Here is a 17,371-nt window from a genome sequence, read left to right on the forward strand (position 1 = left end):
CTGATGGGGCTAGAAACGCAAATGTGCCACAAGTCCCTGTCCACTCAGCACTGAATGGTGCTCTTGTTTTTTTTCACGGCGCTTGTTGGGGAAGTTGGCTTGTTGAATGTGACTAGACTGCTGTATACTAAATCTGGCACGTAGAAGCAGAGTGCTGGCGTCCTGCTGAGCTCCACACTGTACCGCACATTAATCTAAAGACATATCGAGATTTGGACGATTCGAGTTCAGGTTGTAGTCGCTCCTTCGGCGAGGGTGAGAATTGCGCCGAGGCGCGCCTCAGACACAGCAGAGAGGGCTGTCTCCAAGACGTCGGCCCGGAGAAACATCATGTTTCAGTTGTCTTTCCGTTTCCTCTGGAAACAAAAAAAAGTGTTGTTACATATGATAGCATTGTGCTCTCTGGGCCTCATTAAATTACAATAACCACCCCGAGCGCTCTGAAAAGACAAAAACATCAATATGCGGTGAAATCCAAAGCCCTCTGTTGCAAGCCCTGTCAATAGTGTTTCTTTATCAGATGCAAAACGTCCCAGAGCAAAAGGTGAGCTGAAAAATGACGTCTGTTTTCACCGCCTTAGTTTTTCACTTCTCATTTCTCCGCTGAGCGTTTTCTCCCGAAAGCTGAATGCTGAATGCCACACCGGTGAAAAACTAATCACAGATAATTACCTTTTACGTTTGGGGGTTACGAAGGGACACGGCCTAAAATATAAAGGGATATTCCGCGCAAATAGAATAATTGCGATTACAGGCATGCGAGAGATGTGGCTACGTGTTTGTGCGCGAGAATTGGAGCGGGATTTAAATGCATCTGGCGTTTGCATCAAACTTGAACAGGCACCTTTATTCAAATGAACCAAAGCACCACATCCAAGCAGAGTTCTGACGAACACATTATAGCTGCATTTGTTAATACTGTTTCTTGGACTTGGTCCGCACTTCCCAAGTAAAGTAGCTGTTCAATCTGTTCACTCTGTTGTTTACTTGCAATTTTTTAAAGCGACTCTAAATGAACCTCTCGAGAAAGAAGAAGACAAAAAAAAAACAGTTTTCTGCTGAATAATTTTAACATATTTTGCATCTGATTTTGTACTAAGATTTTTACCTTTTGCGTTCTCTCTTTGGCGTTTTAACAGTTGATAAAGTCGACTTCAGGCCGTGAGTGTTTATAAGCCAAACATTTTTACCCCCTAATTAACTTTTAACTGGGTGGATCGTGGCACACGATCGTCTGTATTTGAAATGCTGTGGTTAGAAATAGCTGAGCTATCCTCAATTTTTCATCCCCTTAAACCGCCGATGTGTGAGTCCCGATTTTGGAGGCAATGTTTGAAATCAAGGTCATTTATTTTATTTTTTTACCCGGTGGAAACACACGGACGCAAAGGAATTCTTTTCCCCGCCACTATCTCCAAATACATTTATTCATGTTTATTTGTCACATCAATTAAGATATCATGGCTATATTTCCTACTCCTCAGTCTGCAGGGAAGATTTTGTCTACTAATCCCACCATCCCAGCAAGGCCCATTTATTCATTCATATTTCATGACTTGATGTTTACGCTACAGTGAAAGCCTGTTTCTTTCCCCCTCTCTCGGCCGCCTTGGCCAGTGAGGTGTTCTGCCTCTACGTCGCGATATGAAATATAGATGTTAAGAGTCTGGAGAGTTGAGTGTCTCCTCTGTCCTGGTGATACCATAAGGCAGCCATTAATAGTGTCACGCAGCATCAGACATACCACAGGCGCATAATTGGATACGAGGACATAACTGAAAGCACCTGCTTGGAAACCAACAGGGCCCTCCCAGGAGGCGAGCCCTCTCTAGATTCGCGGAGAAGTTTTCAGAGCCCATCCACTTCCCCGCTGGGCTCGCCTCACCCGCTGCTCTTTTTATGTCTCGCTGAGGTCAGCTGAAGATGGCTTCTTGTTTTCCTTTTTTTTTTACGATAGCATTGTGAGTATGCAAATACTTTGGATCTTTGCATAATCACAAGCAGCGGGACCATCTGTTGTTGGCTTGTTGACTTACCTTGCGTCTGCCTTTTAATGGTGTTTTCTTGTATCTGAGTGATGTATTGCTGTATTAACAATGTGATAATCATTTAACCTCAAAAACTGCAATCAGGCGTGCGCGCAAAAGTCTGAACATATGCTCGGCGCGAAACTCCCACAAAGCAGGATTTGTAATCTTTGTGTACGGATAGAAAGAAAAGGCGGGGGGGTGGGGGGAGAGATGGGGTAAGGGGGGAAACTGGAAAACAACACAAAATGCGTCGCCGCGCCCACGCGCACGATGTACGATAAGATGATGCCGCCAAGATAAAGATTTAAAATGTGACTGTCAACAAAAGCTTGGATTAGCGGACAGCAATGAGTGGGAGCTGACCCCTCTAAAATATATTGCAAAAAATGCTAAAGGCAAGGACCAGGAAATAAGCTGCAGCTACTCTTATTACTGAAGATTTTCCTGGACATGCCCTCCAATGAAAACATGTCCCTGATAATGTGTTTTTCTTGTAGAACCTGAGCCAAACACCGGAGAAGTCTTTTAACTCACCGCCCCCTATTTGTCCTCATAAGGTAAGCTCCGCTTTGCTTTCAAGCTCGGGAAAAACAAGATTATGTGAAATAACTGCGGATATTTTAAGAATGTAATGCTCCTCTCGTAGTTCCGAGCCTATTTGCATTTTGTGTGCAAATCATGTCAAGACCCTTCTCATCTTGTCACAAATCTGATGCTGCGTTCGCCACATGACTGAAAGACTCATTGCCGAAGAATGCGCAAATGGAATATGTTCATCAGGGATTCTAAAAGATCATTTGATTTAAGGAAAGGAAAAAAAAAGAACGTCAAATTCCTGTTCTTCCTCTTCTGCCTTCTGTTAATTATTCAAGATTTATTTGACATGAGGCGAAAAGGGCAGATGTATTCAATGCTAATTAGCTCTGCACATGCACAGTCAAAGTCATCACCTCCCTCTGATGGTCTCAAGTCATCTCCGCACGCTGACTGAAGTAACTCTCCCCTTCAACCCTTACTCCTCCCGCATGCCGCTTGCAAATGTGATAATGTGCTATGCAGCGAAATTCACACAATTTCAGTTCACTTAGCACCGAACGTGTCAAAAATGCCTGTGTCCTTTTCTGGATGAATGGCCGTTATGGTTGGAGAGAGCCTGATTGCAAGAGTGGACCTTGGTAAAAGGAGCCCGATGGATGGAAGCTGTCTGACAGGCTGTCATCAGCCGTTCAAAGCCTAACACCGCTCTGCGTCCCTAATGCACAACTAGCTGTCCAAAATGACTTTGGTGGCATTAAAATCTGCAGGACAGTAAATAATAACAAAATATGATAGCCCTTCTCCCGGTTGTGTCAATCGCGGGGAAGGCAATCAGCCTCTGTTTGTGTGTCTGTCAGGGCAAAATAACACCGCACGTCCTTCACGTAGGACCTGTTCTTTCCATGTCTGGACTCCTCTTGGTGGAACAACAGTGAGTGGCGTGGAAAATCGCACAACTTTCGGCGGCTCTACGGAACGCGCCTCTGCAGGTCTGCACGGCGTTTCTCCTTGGCCGAGCGTTTACCGTTTCGTTGCGTCTTCCTCCCTTTCTATTTTTACACAGCTGATCAGGGCTGATGTAATGGGGGAACACCGTGGGTTTGCGGATAGTGTTGTTCGCGTTTTAGCTGTTAGCAGCGGAACATAATCTCCCTCTAGTCAGCTCGCATTAGGCTCCGTGGTCCGCACCAGCCCAATATGTGCAACGAATGCGATGGGGCAGCTGGGGTAATTTAGCATGTCAGTCAGCTCAGGAGGCTGGTAAAATGAGTAAATGGCTGGATATGATTTATATGTACGGAAGATTCTGATTGTAATGGCTCTCAGAATAGAATATCTCCTCTCTTTTTAAACTTCCCTTCATCTGCATTGTGTGCATCCCCCAGATAGATAGTGAAATGAACAGAGGGCTTTTAAACTGACTACTCTGTGATTATATTAAGAGTGTGAGAGTGAGAGAGCGAGAAAAGAGAGGGGAGGGAGGAGATCGGGTGCCCGAGCACTAAGTATATATAATTGCTTCTTGACACATTGGCCAAATTCTGCAGTGCCAGGATCTGAGCGAAGATGATTAACGGCTGTCCAAGTGGGTGGGCATTGCAGGTCGTTGAGGGCCTTCGGTTTCCATAGTGATCCGAGTCTGAAGGCCATATATTGCATAGTGAATATCCCAGGGGTCCACACATTGTTAAACTACAATTATAACTCATATCAAGAGCATTGTCTGTCCACTGCAAACTCTCTGATTCATCCGACAAGCGTCCTTCTGCTTTATTCCACTCTTTTCCATTATTTTCGACTCCATTTTTCTTAAATGGTCTCCTCTAGCTGGCGAGAAGATAAAGAGTGAAAATCTTGCATTGTGTGAATAATTGATGAGTGGGCTCACCTCAAAGCATCATTACAGTACGGCAGCCGGGGTAAGAGGTGAAGGTAGGATCATATTTCTGACACCAGGCTTCAGGCTGTAGGAAATTGTGTCAGTTTTTCACAGGGTTTTCTTCTGGATCTACAGCATGAGTAACGGCTTCTCATTATAGCGCAATAGGATAGGGCTGAAGCGGGAACTGGGATGCACACGTGCGCGCGCATTTCAGCGCCTAAACTGCGGAATCACATTTGTAACGCAAGTGGTAAACGAGTTTTCTCTCCGTTTGACAAAATGTTATAAATAAGAAGTTGGTTATGAGGTTTTTTTCTTCCTTTTCTGCCATTTGATATGGAGGCGTTCTGGCTGACACAATTGTCTGTATGCGTGTGTGCATCCATGCACAAGCATGTGCATGTCTATGTGAACAGCACAATCTAAATGGGTGACAGATGGAGAGGGCAAAGGATGGGGGTGGGGATCAAGCACCTCTGACAATATGGGACCTGCACTGCACCTTGTTCCCGCCAGCTCCGAAACTGCTATGGTAAACTAATGCCGTGGAACGGCGGGATGCCATTTCACGATTTCATTCTCCACACATTTCACAGTTTTATTTTCCACAAAAGAAAAGCTCTCTAGTGAAATGTCACATAACAGTGTAGAAATTGAGTGATGAACTTGCTAGATAGACCCCTCGCTTCTTGAAGTGTGGTTTATCCTGTGAAGTTCGACTGGGACGCGAATGTAAACACGCTGATGGTCACAGATAAAATGCTTAAGAGATCGTGTGCGCGGCAGCATTTTTAAGCGGGGAAAGGGCACTGAATAAGCACATCTTAATGATGATTCATGCCGTATAATAAAAGACAATCCCTCCGGCATCCAAACAAGAGGCCGGCCACGCAGCAATTAAGCTTAGTTATAGGCGGACCATGGGTGGTTAGTGAGGCATCTTCGTCAACATCTAGGCCCGCGTCCACCATGTTCTCGCAAGTGCCCCCGCCCCGCCCCCCGTGCATAAAATTGCATTGGAGGTAAATGTGATCTCAGAAGACAAGCAGCAACAACCCACGGCTCCATCTGAGTGCCTGGGGTTGCATTGGTGGCCATCGTCAAGCAAATAATGCTTTGTGACTGAAAAAAAGACAATCCAAAAGGTCATTTGTGACCTCTGGGACAAGTGCTGCACAGCATCTGTCACTAGCAAGCACCACATGTCTGTGTCAAATGGCAAAAGGTATGCGGTGAAGCGAGCTTACCATGTGATAAAGGCAGTAGGCACATATATGTGTATATATATATATATTTATATTTATATAGCATCACTGTCACATTTGTATTAACAGGCCTCTGTTGTGTCCCAGTTTGTCCCCAAAACATGTCATACTGTAGGATGGATGACTTACACCACATGACACTGGTCACAGCACGAGTGACTGATTGACACTGTGAATATGCACACTTAACGGTCACACTTGGAATGCTGCACGAATTCACGTCACTAAATTCACACTTACGCTCACGCTCTGTTGTAATTCCACTGAAAAAACCACATATGGTATTTAAATTAATCCTGGAGTGCGGTTTGATTGCTTCCACCGTACCTTTCCAAGCCATTCTGCGCTGCCGAACGACATAACGATCAGCTGCAACGTTAAGTCGACGTGAATGACGTTGATTATCACATTGCGACAGCACATGCCATGGTAAGGGATATATTAGGCCACAGGTGCGCGGTTGAAAACTGTACGAGTCTGAATGACTGGATCACCTCCCGAGACAGGAGGCATTGTGGCATTGTTTTCCGCAGAAGTGGCCCAAGGACGGCCATGACGGAGAGGTGTGACAAGACACTGTAGCTCACCAGGAGTGTGACCGGCCTGACTCCCGGCCACTGCCGAATGCGCGTACAATAGCAGCACCGAGCTGCTCTTTTTGAATGGTGAAATTAAGTCTTCACGGGTGTACTAACAAATTGGATATCCCGACAGCTGCATTAGACAAAGAAACGGAAGCGGAAAGATGATGTGGGACGTTCTTTCTGAAAAAAAAAAAAAAAAAACTATGCCATGCATACCGTGTGAAGAATATCTAAAAAATGTCTTTGTGAATTCTCTCAGAGCACAAATGAGGCAGAGTTCTGTGGTATATTTCCCAGATCTCCTGCACTGTACTCTCTCTCTCTCGCTCTCTCTCTTGCTGGCTGTCCTTTCCTCTCTCTTACCACAGCGTACCTCCCCACCACCACCGCCGCCGCCGCCACATCCAGCTAAACCAATCAGGGATTTGAGGGCCTCGCTTCCAATCAATTACCACCCAAATCAGTGCAGAGGCCTTTGATATAGAATCATTTGTCAAATCAGTGCAGATGGCTAGGGGCAGGTACCCCTGTGCCATAGGCCATATCCGTGTGGAAATCTCTGCTCAGGGTGGGCTCTCCTGATGCTTCCCAGCCTATTAATGGGAAGTCATTGTGTGCTCCGTGACTGCGGTCCAGCTGCCTGGGCCCCTAGATTGCTAATGTATAAGCATCTTAGCCTGACTTGCGGATAATACCAAACCCCAGAGTCGAGCCTGATTTGGGCTATTTTTAAGGCCGGCGAAATGTGATTTTCACAGATCCTACTTGAGGTGCTCATTTGAATTGCACAAAGGGTGCAGGAAGTGCACCCAAGGTGTATTTTTTAAAATGCAGAATTACTGCATTTGACCTGCTGTGACAACACACTGTGTACCTGAGGACAGAAGATTTAGTCTGCGGAAGCAGCGGACGGAGCAATGGCCAACAGGAACTCAGCAACCCTGCTTTTTCATCGCGTAAGGCCACACGCCACAGTCGTACACACGAGTGCTATTGCCACGTTTCATCTTGCTGAGGAGTAAACATCCTCTGGGCATGCGGCACAATGATACGATAAAAGTAGGAGTCACTCATGGAAACTGTGGGTGTATACAGTAGTAGTAACGTACGATCAAGGGGTGAGGGAGAGATATAGTAATGCTGTGTTAAATAATTTAGATTATGGCCAACGCTACGGCAGACAGAAAAGGATTCTCCAGCTAAATAAATACACCCAGTACAGAACGTATAGTTGTGTATCGTTACAGGTTGTAGTGCAGTGTTCATTTTTCATCGTGTTTGTCTGCCTTGGGTTTTAAAACCTAGATTTTCTGTTTAACAAAACATAGCGCAGTACAGACTGTGTGTTTTCTTCCAAATGAAGCAAGAATTTGATGCAGTAAAAACAAGAGATTCTCTTCTTTTCCCTTTTTAACCCTTTAAAGCCGGAATGTATCATGTATGTGATATGTTAAATCCTGCGGTGTTTGACTTTCCGACACCCACTGTGGTCTGCTCTGTTGACTGGGAAGTTGCGCTTTTGTCTGGAAGACCTTCGTGACATCTCAAGGCTATAACGGACTTCGTTTTTACCAACTGGGGCTCCCTGGTCTTTCGTCTTTCTCCAACCTGAAGCCGACAGCAGCCGTGCGTCATAATTACCGTAACGGGGCAACTTCCCAGTGTTCAGCTGCACTTTGAATTTTGTTCATCGGTGAGTTACGGTAATTCAAACACACCAAGCTTTTTTTATGCGCAAGCAGATGTTCAGGTCTCTATGGGTTAATACTCTGATCGTCTCCTATTATTTTTCAATGGCACTTATTGAGCTTGTGGCTCGCCATTCTTCACAGATAATACTTTTCAGTTGCTCTTTGTTGCTTTACCTAGATTTGGATTAAGTCATGAGACATACTTGGCCCTTGGCCAAATGGTGTTTCCTTCTTTTTCTTCTCTAAAAACTTGATTTTTGTGTTTGTGTTTAGAATCACTGTCACGTTGGGAAATTCCTCTCGTGTGGAGCATCTCAAGACAGTTTGTCTTTTTATTCTGCGTTTGGCGATACAATATGCACTGATGGTGCCATCCAGAGAAGTCATCTGCTCTGCACTTTTTGCACTCGTGCAGTTCCAGCACACTTTAACAATCGCCAGTCACTGTAGTAGACATGGACAGGTTTGTGCCTGCCGGACTCCATCTGATCCAAACAAATTTATTTTGGTTTCAGCTGCCAAAAAATGTGCTGCCAGTACTCATAAGGACTCTTTTCATGTTTTTGAGTATAATCTTGCAGTTTTGTTCCATTTTGCGAGCAGAGGATTTCTTCTCGGATGCCATCTGTAAAAGGCTGACTTCATGTAATGTCCTTTGCACTGTCTGATCATCACAGTTTCAACAGATATTCCTTGTGCCAAGTCAGGAGACCTTACCCATCTGTTTTTCTCTGCATGAGTGCATAAATAGTGAATTGCGTGTGGCATTATTATTTTAGGTCACCCATAGCTCCTTCTGTTGGTAGTATTCCTAGACTTTTCAGTCAGAGGTTTAAGCAGTGTCTGAATCTGGTTTCTGACCTTTTCAGGCAATTCCACGTGGAGGCATGTTGCACTCGACGTGCATAAAAAAAAAAAGAGGAATATGTTGCATTCAGGGATTCCTTCATAGCCTTGTTCATGCATTTGCCTTAATAGGAAATTGCCTGTCACCGTCGCTTCTGTTGCATTGATCACAAGCAAAGTGACTTTTGCTGCACTGATCGCTGGAGCACGCACCACTGCCGCGTGGAGGCTATCCACCGGGAGCTCTGTTTGCAGCATAGTTAATCTAAATTCGCGGTTAATTATATATAAGATCAAATACCAGTTAAACTTAAAAATAATGCAATTAATCTAAGACTTAATAATTTAGCACTGGAAGTTGCACAAGGGTGTTTTCGGTGCTGTTGTGTATTGCAGGAAAAGTCCTCAAACAACAACTTTTGCCAGGGAGTAAGTGTTTGCCAGTAGATAAAAGCTGCGGAGTTAGATTTTCATGTTTAATGACTTTAACGAAGCCTTTTAGGCTTCATTAGTTTGCACACTGGTGCAAACTAGATTGTCTAAGTAATAGACCTCAAAAGTTAAAGCAAACAGAACTTTTCTCCTCAGGTGATATGGCTTGTCAAAACTGCTGCGATGAAAAAAAAAAAGAAAAAGAAATGCCATGAAAAATTACTAGAAAACATAAATAAATGTATAAATAAAAACCCTCGAAATCTAAAATGTATCATTTATTGATGAAGCATTAATCATAAAATGCCAAAGATAGTCACGGTCTAAGTTATATAAAAAGGCTTCTTTTAATGATTTTATTTATGAGTAAAGTATTATTCAATGCCTTCATGTTTCAGTGATGTATCTTGGCCTCTTATTTTTTCCCTCCCTGCCGTTATAAATCAGTGCCGTGTGGTGCAGTGGGATGATGTGGATGCCGTCCCTCAGTTCTTTGTGCAAGAGTGAGACAAGTTCTCTGTAGCGTTTGATACGCATTCTTTTGAGAACGTGTCCTCAGATCACCACAGCAGACAGAACAAAGATCGCCCAAATTAGAAATGAATAAAAAAAAAAAAAACAAGAAGAGAAAAGTTGAATAAAACCCTTAGGAGCACCGTGTCCGTAAGCGTAAACGACTTTGGTGGCCGTTTTGAGATGTGCAAACATAATCTACCCAAAGCTGTGTTTGAGCAGCAATCAACATAATCATCAGCAAGCTGCATCCAGAGATAGCCTAGTGGGTGCATTGTCTGTTTTCCAATTTTCGCAATTTATAGTTATCATACAAGCAGCACTTCTAATTCAGGTTAATATGCGGATTAAGCGTTTTGTTGGGCGCCATCGACGAGGTTATTGCAGGTTTAAACGCAACCATTAAAGTAACGCGTCGCGCCCCGCCTCGCTGAGGTGTGCCCCGTTAGTTTTGCTTTATTAAAATACATGGTGGCCTGTGCATTATTGCAAAGAGACTGTTCTCACAATAGCGAGTGCCATCTCTCATTTTTCACCAGTCGTGAAGGGCACGGGTTTATGTGTTTTTTAATATTACGACACAGATTTCATGATCTCTGATACGTCTTATATTACTTCGGACGGAAAAGAGGAAAAGAACAAATGGAATAATAAGAGGAAATTGCATTTTAGAGATGATTACGGGCATGTAAGCTCTCCAGGCGAGAACGGGCTGCATTGCTCGGGATATTTTTCTCACCCTCCGCCTTTGCATATTTCACACTGGCATAGTCGTTCGAGATGTAAGTCACACTGAGAGAATTTGACTCTGCATGCTAAAAAGGCATAAATACACGAGGCAAAAAAACATAACCAGCAGATGACCTTATTACACTCAGTACGTACCATGCAGTAGCAATATTGCCTTTATTTGTCATTATTACCACCCGCCATTACTGTGAGTGGGAGGAATATCAATTTGATAAAGAGGGCCTCTGACTAAATGTTAAGGAGCCCCCCTGTCATGTGAGACACATCCCTACTGTTCTGAGTGGGCAGATATGGCTGTGTTTTACTACTTATGGATATTCAATGAAAGAGCACAGAGCGGGCTGTGCTGTAATAAGGCATTTACCAATGCAGAGTAGCACTGTGCGCTGTGAGAACATATGTTAATGCACTTGGCTGTGGCCAGAGAAACAGCAAGAGGTTTGGAAAAAAAAGCACATGGGACTGGCCTCCTGGAGCACACATTTGCCTTCTACAAAGATATTAATATGACTAGTGCTCTGTAGTGGAGGGGGAGGAAAAATTAGCCTGACAGCGAGGAGGAGTTTGTTTTTGTGATGGTGATGGACCCCAATTGGGTGAGGCGAGCGGGGGGAAGAGACAAGGCACCGTGCTGGTGGCTTATCAGTTACGTCAGCGGTACAGCTCGTCTGTACCGTGTGCTTCTCTGCCAGGAGACACCAACGTATTTTAGGGAGGCGAGCATGGATCGCCTGGAGACGGTGACTGTAAAGGCTGGTTCAGGGTACTGCAGGACGCACTATAGACGCCGTGGCACAGCGTATGCTTGTTAGTCTGACTCGTTCTGTGAAAGCTCCATCCAAACGGTAGTCAGTGCTGTGTCCTTATGGTTCTACTTCCTGCTTCACTTTCACCAAAGACGAGTCACACGTTTGCATCGTCGAACCTCCTCATTTGAGCTTTCCTCGATGTTTTCCATCTTTATTGATCCAAGACAATCAGTTTGAAAATTGCGGAGGTGGAGAAGCAGCCAGAAATACTACAGCGGAAACACGCTACTACCAAGTGGACAAATCACAGCTCTTGTGGTCTGCGTTGTCACGTCAGAGGAGATACACGTCAGCTACAACGCTAGGGTCTGCGTGTGCTTGGTCGCCTCAGGTTTGGCGTCAAATTGACGCTGAAGTCTAAACCATAGGTCTTCAACAAGGGGTGAGCCCTAGGGGGTACGTGGAGGCACTGCAGGAGAGGGTTTCGCAAAATCTTTGGTTGATTAGACATTTTTCATTTTTATCTTTTTTTATTATTTTCCCCCAAAAGTTTTAATTTCTTTAAATATACATTAATCCAACATATCATAGTTAAGAGATAAGGGATATCTTAACATTGAATGCAAAATGATAATAACAATGTATATTTATAAATAGACTGAGTTAAATATAGAACACATATAGTAGGTAGGGGGTCCCTACTTAATCTCTCCATCAGTTAGCTGACCCCTGTTCTAAACCACCTATAAGGCTTCATCAAACTACTACTATCTGCCAGTATCTTTGGAGCAAGGATTGTTTTACTTTATTTTGCACAATTGACAGTGCATGTTTTACACAGATGTCATTAGGAAGCATAGAAGAAAAAATGTCAAACCTGACTCAGTGCTTAGTTCAACTGTCGTTATGTTTTAGTAAAGTTTAAACTCAGGGAATGGACCCAGAATTGTCTCATCGTGTGCATCGATTGGCAGGAACCGTCCCTCCTTTAGTGACACAGATCATGACTTTGACAATCTAATATTGTCAGTGTCGGGACAGGCGGTCCACTCTCAGGGTACTTCCTGAAATATTCCTGAAATTCCTTGAAAAACCTTGAAGTGACATGAATGTGTGGTGGCGATCATGAGTATTTGCAGAACTGTTAAGTAACCATCTTGCTTCGCTTTCACATTCATGGATTATTATGGATTACCTGAAGAAAAAGAAAAAAAAATATTCATGAAGTCGGCATACTGAGACGGAACAAGTGTCTCGTCTTGAATATTGAGTATGTTGACTGTTAATATTTAAACAGAAGTGGTCAACGGAGTGCTTCTGTGCTGGGTGAATAGGATGTTTCTGTAATTAAGTCTTAACCTGTGTTTTTCTTCCTGTGTGTTAAAAAAAAAAAAAAAGTCTATTCACCTGCTCGTTCTTTAGCTTTTTATTACCTTTTCACTAGAGGAAGTAAACACATGCTGCCGTGTCAGAGGCTTTTACCACCTGCACCATCTCCAGTTGTTTTGTGTCCATAGAAAAAATGATGTGATGGAAAAGAAATCTACAGCACTAAAAGAAAATGCGATATTAAAAATCTGACAGCATTCACACTCTTCTTCACTTGACACCATTCTCCGTCACTTTGGAGAAACGTACTTATGAGGTGTGAGAAGTACAATCAGGGCGGTGGTGCTGGTGCTAAAACTGCAACAATGTAGCATAAGCATTATCTCATTTTTAATCACTTATGGGATAAGCAATGATTCATTATTCTAAAGGGCATTTAAATTATGTGTTATCTTCATTCTTGGATACAGTAGCATACACAAGATCAATTGAAGAAGTGCACTCACTGGCCACTTTATTAGGTACACCTTGCTAGTAAGAGGTTGGACCCCCTTTTGCCTTCAGAACTGCCTTACGTGGCATACTTTCAACAAGGTGTTGGAAACATCTCAATAAATTTTGGTCCATATTGACATGACAGCATCACGCAGTTGCTGGGGATTTGTCGGCTGCACATCTATGATGTGATTTGAACTTCGGCAAGTTGTCTTGATCACCTCTACGTGCCTAAATGCGTTGGAATTGCAGCCATGTGATCAGCTGATCAGCTATTTGCGCTAACAAGCAATTGAACCGGTGTACCTCATAATGTGGCGTATTGCTAACTAGTGCTCTCATCTCTATGTGAAATTTGATCTCTTAAAAAACAAACAGATTCCTACGTGGGGATCTGATTACAAATAACCGGAATGGTAACAAATAAAGTCTGAAGCACGGCCTGTCAACGTTTCAACAGAGCGCGGGAGCCATTATTCGCATAGACATTAATAAAGTATTATCACTTCTTCTCGTTGTGGGCTTCTCATTGAAATTTGTAACAAGGCCACAGTCGTTTGGATTGTTAATGCCTCACGAGCTTCTTTGTGAAATCATTATGCCCGCGGTAATATGTGAAGAGTGACAGCGAATACATTTTGAATCCCAGATGACGTTCGCTGAATGGCGTAGTAGCTAACCGTTTGGCCATCAGCCGTGCGTTTAAATTTAAGACAGAAGCAACTAAGCTCTTTTTTTCTTTTTCTTTTTTTTTTTTTCAAGAGATTAGCACCGTAAATGTTTTGAGAGTCATTAATCAGTATCATCATGTTTGTCAGCGGGCGACAATGATCCAGGCGTCCTGCTTCAAACATGAGCTTGTGATTCGGCACGTCGCCGCACATCACAATCTATGGACAATGCATCCGCCAGTCTCAATGAGGAGAGCTGTCAGACGTTTCAGTGGCGGAGAGATCAAACGGATGAACAATCCGCGCTACAAGTCCTGATAAACTGAAGTTTTGACACATCAATGGGGCCCTCCTTTCTCTTTTCAATGTTCCCTGTTTGACAGTACACTTAGTGACCACTTTATTACATGCGCCTCCTTATTAAGGCGGCTTCCTCCTCCTCCAGACAGTGACTCAAGGCTATGTGACTCACCACGCAGACAGGCAGGGTTGATCGGTGCAGTTGCTGTCCGGTTAAGCGTGTTGGTTCCACGCACGTGTCACCAGCTACTACATTATATTTAATTTTGCTGCTTGATCCTGATGTCCAGAGCGCTCTTCCGTGAAAGCAGAATCGAGACACTATCAAATGTCAGCGTCTCTTATTGTGTTCCTCTGCTTTTACACTTGCTAATTCGAGTGTGTCAGTGCGTTCACACTGGCACGTATGCGGTGCACTATGAGTACCCAGATGGTGTAACCTACTCATAATTGTCAAAAACTGAGCGTGAAACGCGGGGCACTTCTCACCATCAGTGGTTGCTGTCTTGGGTACATCGCGCAAGCAAAGGGACCAGCAGCCTAGTTTTCATACTAAAGCTGCCCCTTAAAAACCTGTTAAAATTTATAGAATAGACACGTACAAAATATATCATATCAGACAGAAGACTTATTCAACCCAGTTGCTCACAAAACAAACCCAAAATATTAGATCAGGTTTGTGTATTACTTTAACCAGCCCACTGCTTATGGCGATGTAGCTCATTATAAAAAAAAAACAATGCATTCGAAGCATAGAGATCATACAGGAGCTAAATGCAGCAGCCAGCCACCATCTGCACCAGGCGTCGGCAACCCGCGGCTCCGGAGCCGCATGCGGCTCTTTCGGTCCTCTGCTGCGGCTCTCCGAGGCGAGCGGTGCGGAGCAAGGACGCTGATCAAAGTCGTTCACTTTTTCACGCTAACTGCCTCAGAAAGGGATTAACCGTTCACTCACTAGTAAACAAGCAAGAACTACGCAACAACTGAATGCCACACTACTCACACTCATGGTTGTAACCATAGACATATATATGGTATCTATATCTTCGGTCGTAACATGAACTGAATTCCCACAGTGCATTGCAGCACATATAGTCTTCTCCTTGTTATCGAGTATTTCATTCAAATGTATTTTATTTAACTTCGTTATTTTTAGCCATTTAGCCATATTTTTTTAATATAATTCCAATTTTAAATTTATGGTCATTTTGTAACAATAAAATAAAATGTGTTTAAATCTCTGTCGCTCAAAATATACGTCACTACTGCCGATGTGCGTCACCCGCCGGCAGGTCCAGCCCGCTATTTATTGAACTTTTCGACCGCAGGTAAGCCAACCATAGATAAATCCCTGTTATGTATGCATAAATAACATTTCGTTTTCTCTGTACCAGTTTTTCATTACATAAATGCAACATACTATAGCCTGACACAGACACACAACGGTTTAGGAACCACTCAAAAAACGTGAAAAACAGCACAAGGTTCAACTCATAGCACCCAAAGGCTCCCACCAAAACATCCTGTGGCCAGACACCACGGGGCCACCCTCAGAAGGCTCATGTCCATTCTCTGATGAGTCAGAATGGTTATAGAGGCACAATGGAGGGACCTGCACAATATTAGGAAGGTGGTCGTAATGTTATGGCTGAATGAGGAGGCTACTCTGACGCCATCTGATGACGCTGACAGACCTATGGGGTGATTCTCTAAGCTTAAACAACTGTACCGCATCCTACTTGTCATGTGAAGACACACACGATACAATAGGCATCTTCCTATTTGCACAAGCGGAGCACGTTCAGTGCAGTCATGCACACAGCCTGACTTGGACGGGGTGGATGAACATATTGTGAATTGCCGAAATGATCCCAAACCAGCCCAGATTTCATTTGTCCGCTGTATTTTCACCTACTGAGTGAAATTAACTAAGTGAAACCAAGTGACAGCTAGCATTAGCCTGGAAGATTAGCCCGGTCAGATGTTGCCCTCGTCATTTTTGGAGTCCACATTTGATTTGAGACTACACTGCCTTCAGGCATTATAAGAAGCTATAGTGTTCACAGTGTAATACACTAAAGTATAATGGAAGTATAATGCACAGAGGAAGACCCATGACAAAAAAAAAAAAAATACTTTGAAATGAAAAAAACCTTTTAAACTCAATTATCTGTGCTGCTTGGCACCAACATTAAGGGCTGACATTGAGGTTAATGGGGTAATATGGAGTCACAATTTTTGGCCATGAGGAGAAAAATATATCCGATAGCCTACAGCTAACCGGATTCTTTTATTTATTTACTTATTTTCCAGGGAAAATACTGCGGACAGCGCGTTAGTATGCTGCAGTGCAGTGATCTGTGTTTTTCTGGAGCACTCATACCAAAGTACATACACTTACGTACGCTGGAGCTTATGCAAGTCTTTATTTCTTGTGGCAAATAATATTGTAATTATAATGCAGAGGCTGCCACTTGCAAAGGTCTGGATGTCGTTATGCATTTGCAAGATAATTATCCATTGTGACAGCTACAGCATGCTATCACCAAACAACAGGAGAATTAAGTCAAGTCAAGGTAGGTGGAATGTGTTAATCAGAGTGAATCAGAGTCGGGAGGAGGACAGTGGCGCATTGTGAGTAACATACTTGGCCAGTGATAGTGTGTCTGCCTGTGCTTATACTTTATTAAAAAACAAAAAAAAAAAAAAAAAAAAACAGCAAGAATGACTGCGGCCCATATATTTACGTAGTCTTAAAAGGCAGCAGGGGCAAGCTGATTATGATTTCGGTCGTCTCTGAAACTATATCACCGTGACACGATTGTGCCCATTTCTGCCAGCGTGGCTGTTAGCGGCAATAGCATGGGTTTTTTTTCTTTTTTCCTTTTTTTATTGTTTCAGTTATGCTCTGTAAGTGTTTATTCGTTGTATATTGTAACAGTAAATACAATATGCGAAAAAATAAAAGAGCAAAGTGTGAAGCCAAAGCCAGCATGCTGAAACGTGGTGTGACTTGGCGGTGAGAAAGGGAAAGGTGTTTATCTCTGCAGGGGAATGAATACTTGATATTGTAGGAAACAAATGGAAGCTTGACTGAAAGCAGAAAAGTGCCTCATGTGTGCCAGTGCTTGGTATATTTATGATAGTCTTGCTTCCATAAACTCAAGCAACATTATTGCTGACCAGGTGCAACCCTTCATTCTGTTTTATTATTATTATTTTTTTCTTTTTTTTCTTCTCTTTTTTCTTTTTTTTTTGGAGAGGAGTTTTCTGGCAAGATAATGTGTCATTGTCTCA

The 17,371-nt window shown here is 43.3% G+C and overlaps 1 protein-coding gene across 2 annotated transcripts in view; it reads left to right on the forward strand.

Annotated features, from left to right (window-relative positions):
- The window catches only part of pcdh11 (protocadherin 11), a 129,521-nt gene that overhangs the window by 50,638 nt on the left and 61,512 nt on the right, over nucleotides 1-17,371 (forward strand). For both annotated transcript variants that reach the window (XM_047584788.1, XM_047584789.1), the window contains exon 4: nucleotides 2,528-2,587. In XM_047584788.1, coding sequence (XP_047440744.1) covers nucleotides 2,528-2,587 — 60 coding nt within the window. The remainder of the gene's footprint in view (nucleotides 1-2,527; nucleotides 2,588-17,371) is intronic.

This window comes from Mugil cephalus, chromosome 5 (assembly GCF_022458985.1).
Source record: "Mugil cephalus isolate CIBA_MC_2020 chromosome 5, CIBA_Mcephalus_1.1, whole genome shotgun sequence".
Classification (NCBI taxonomy): Eukaryota; Metazoa; Chordata; class Actinopteri; order Mugiliformes; family Mugilidae; genus Mugil; species Mugil cephalus.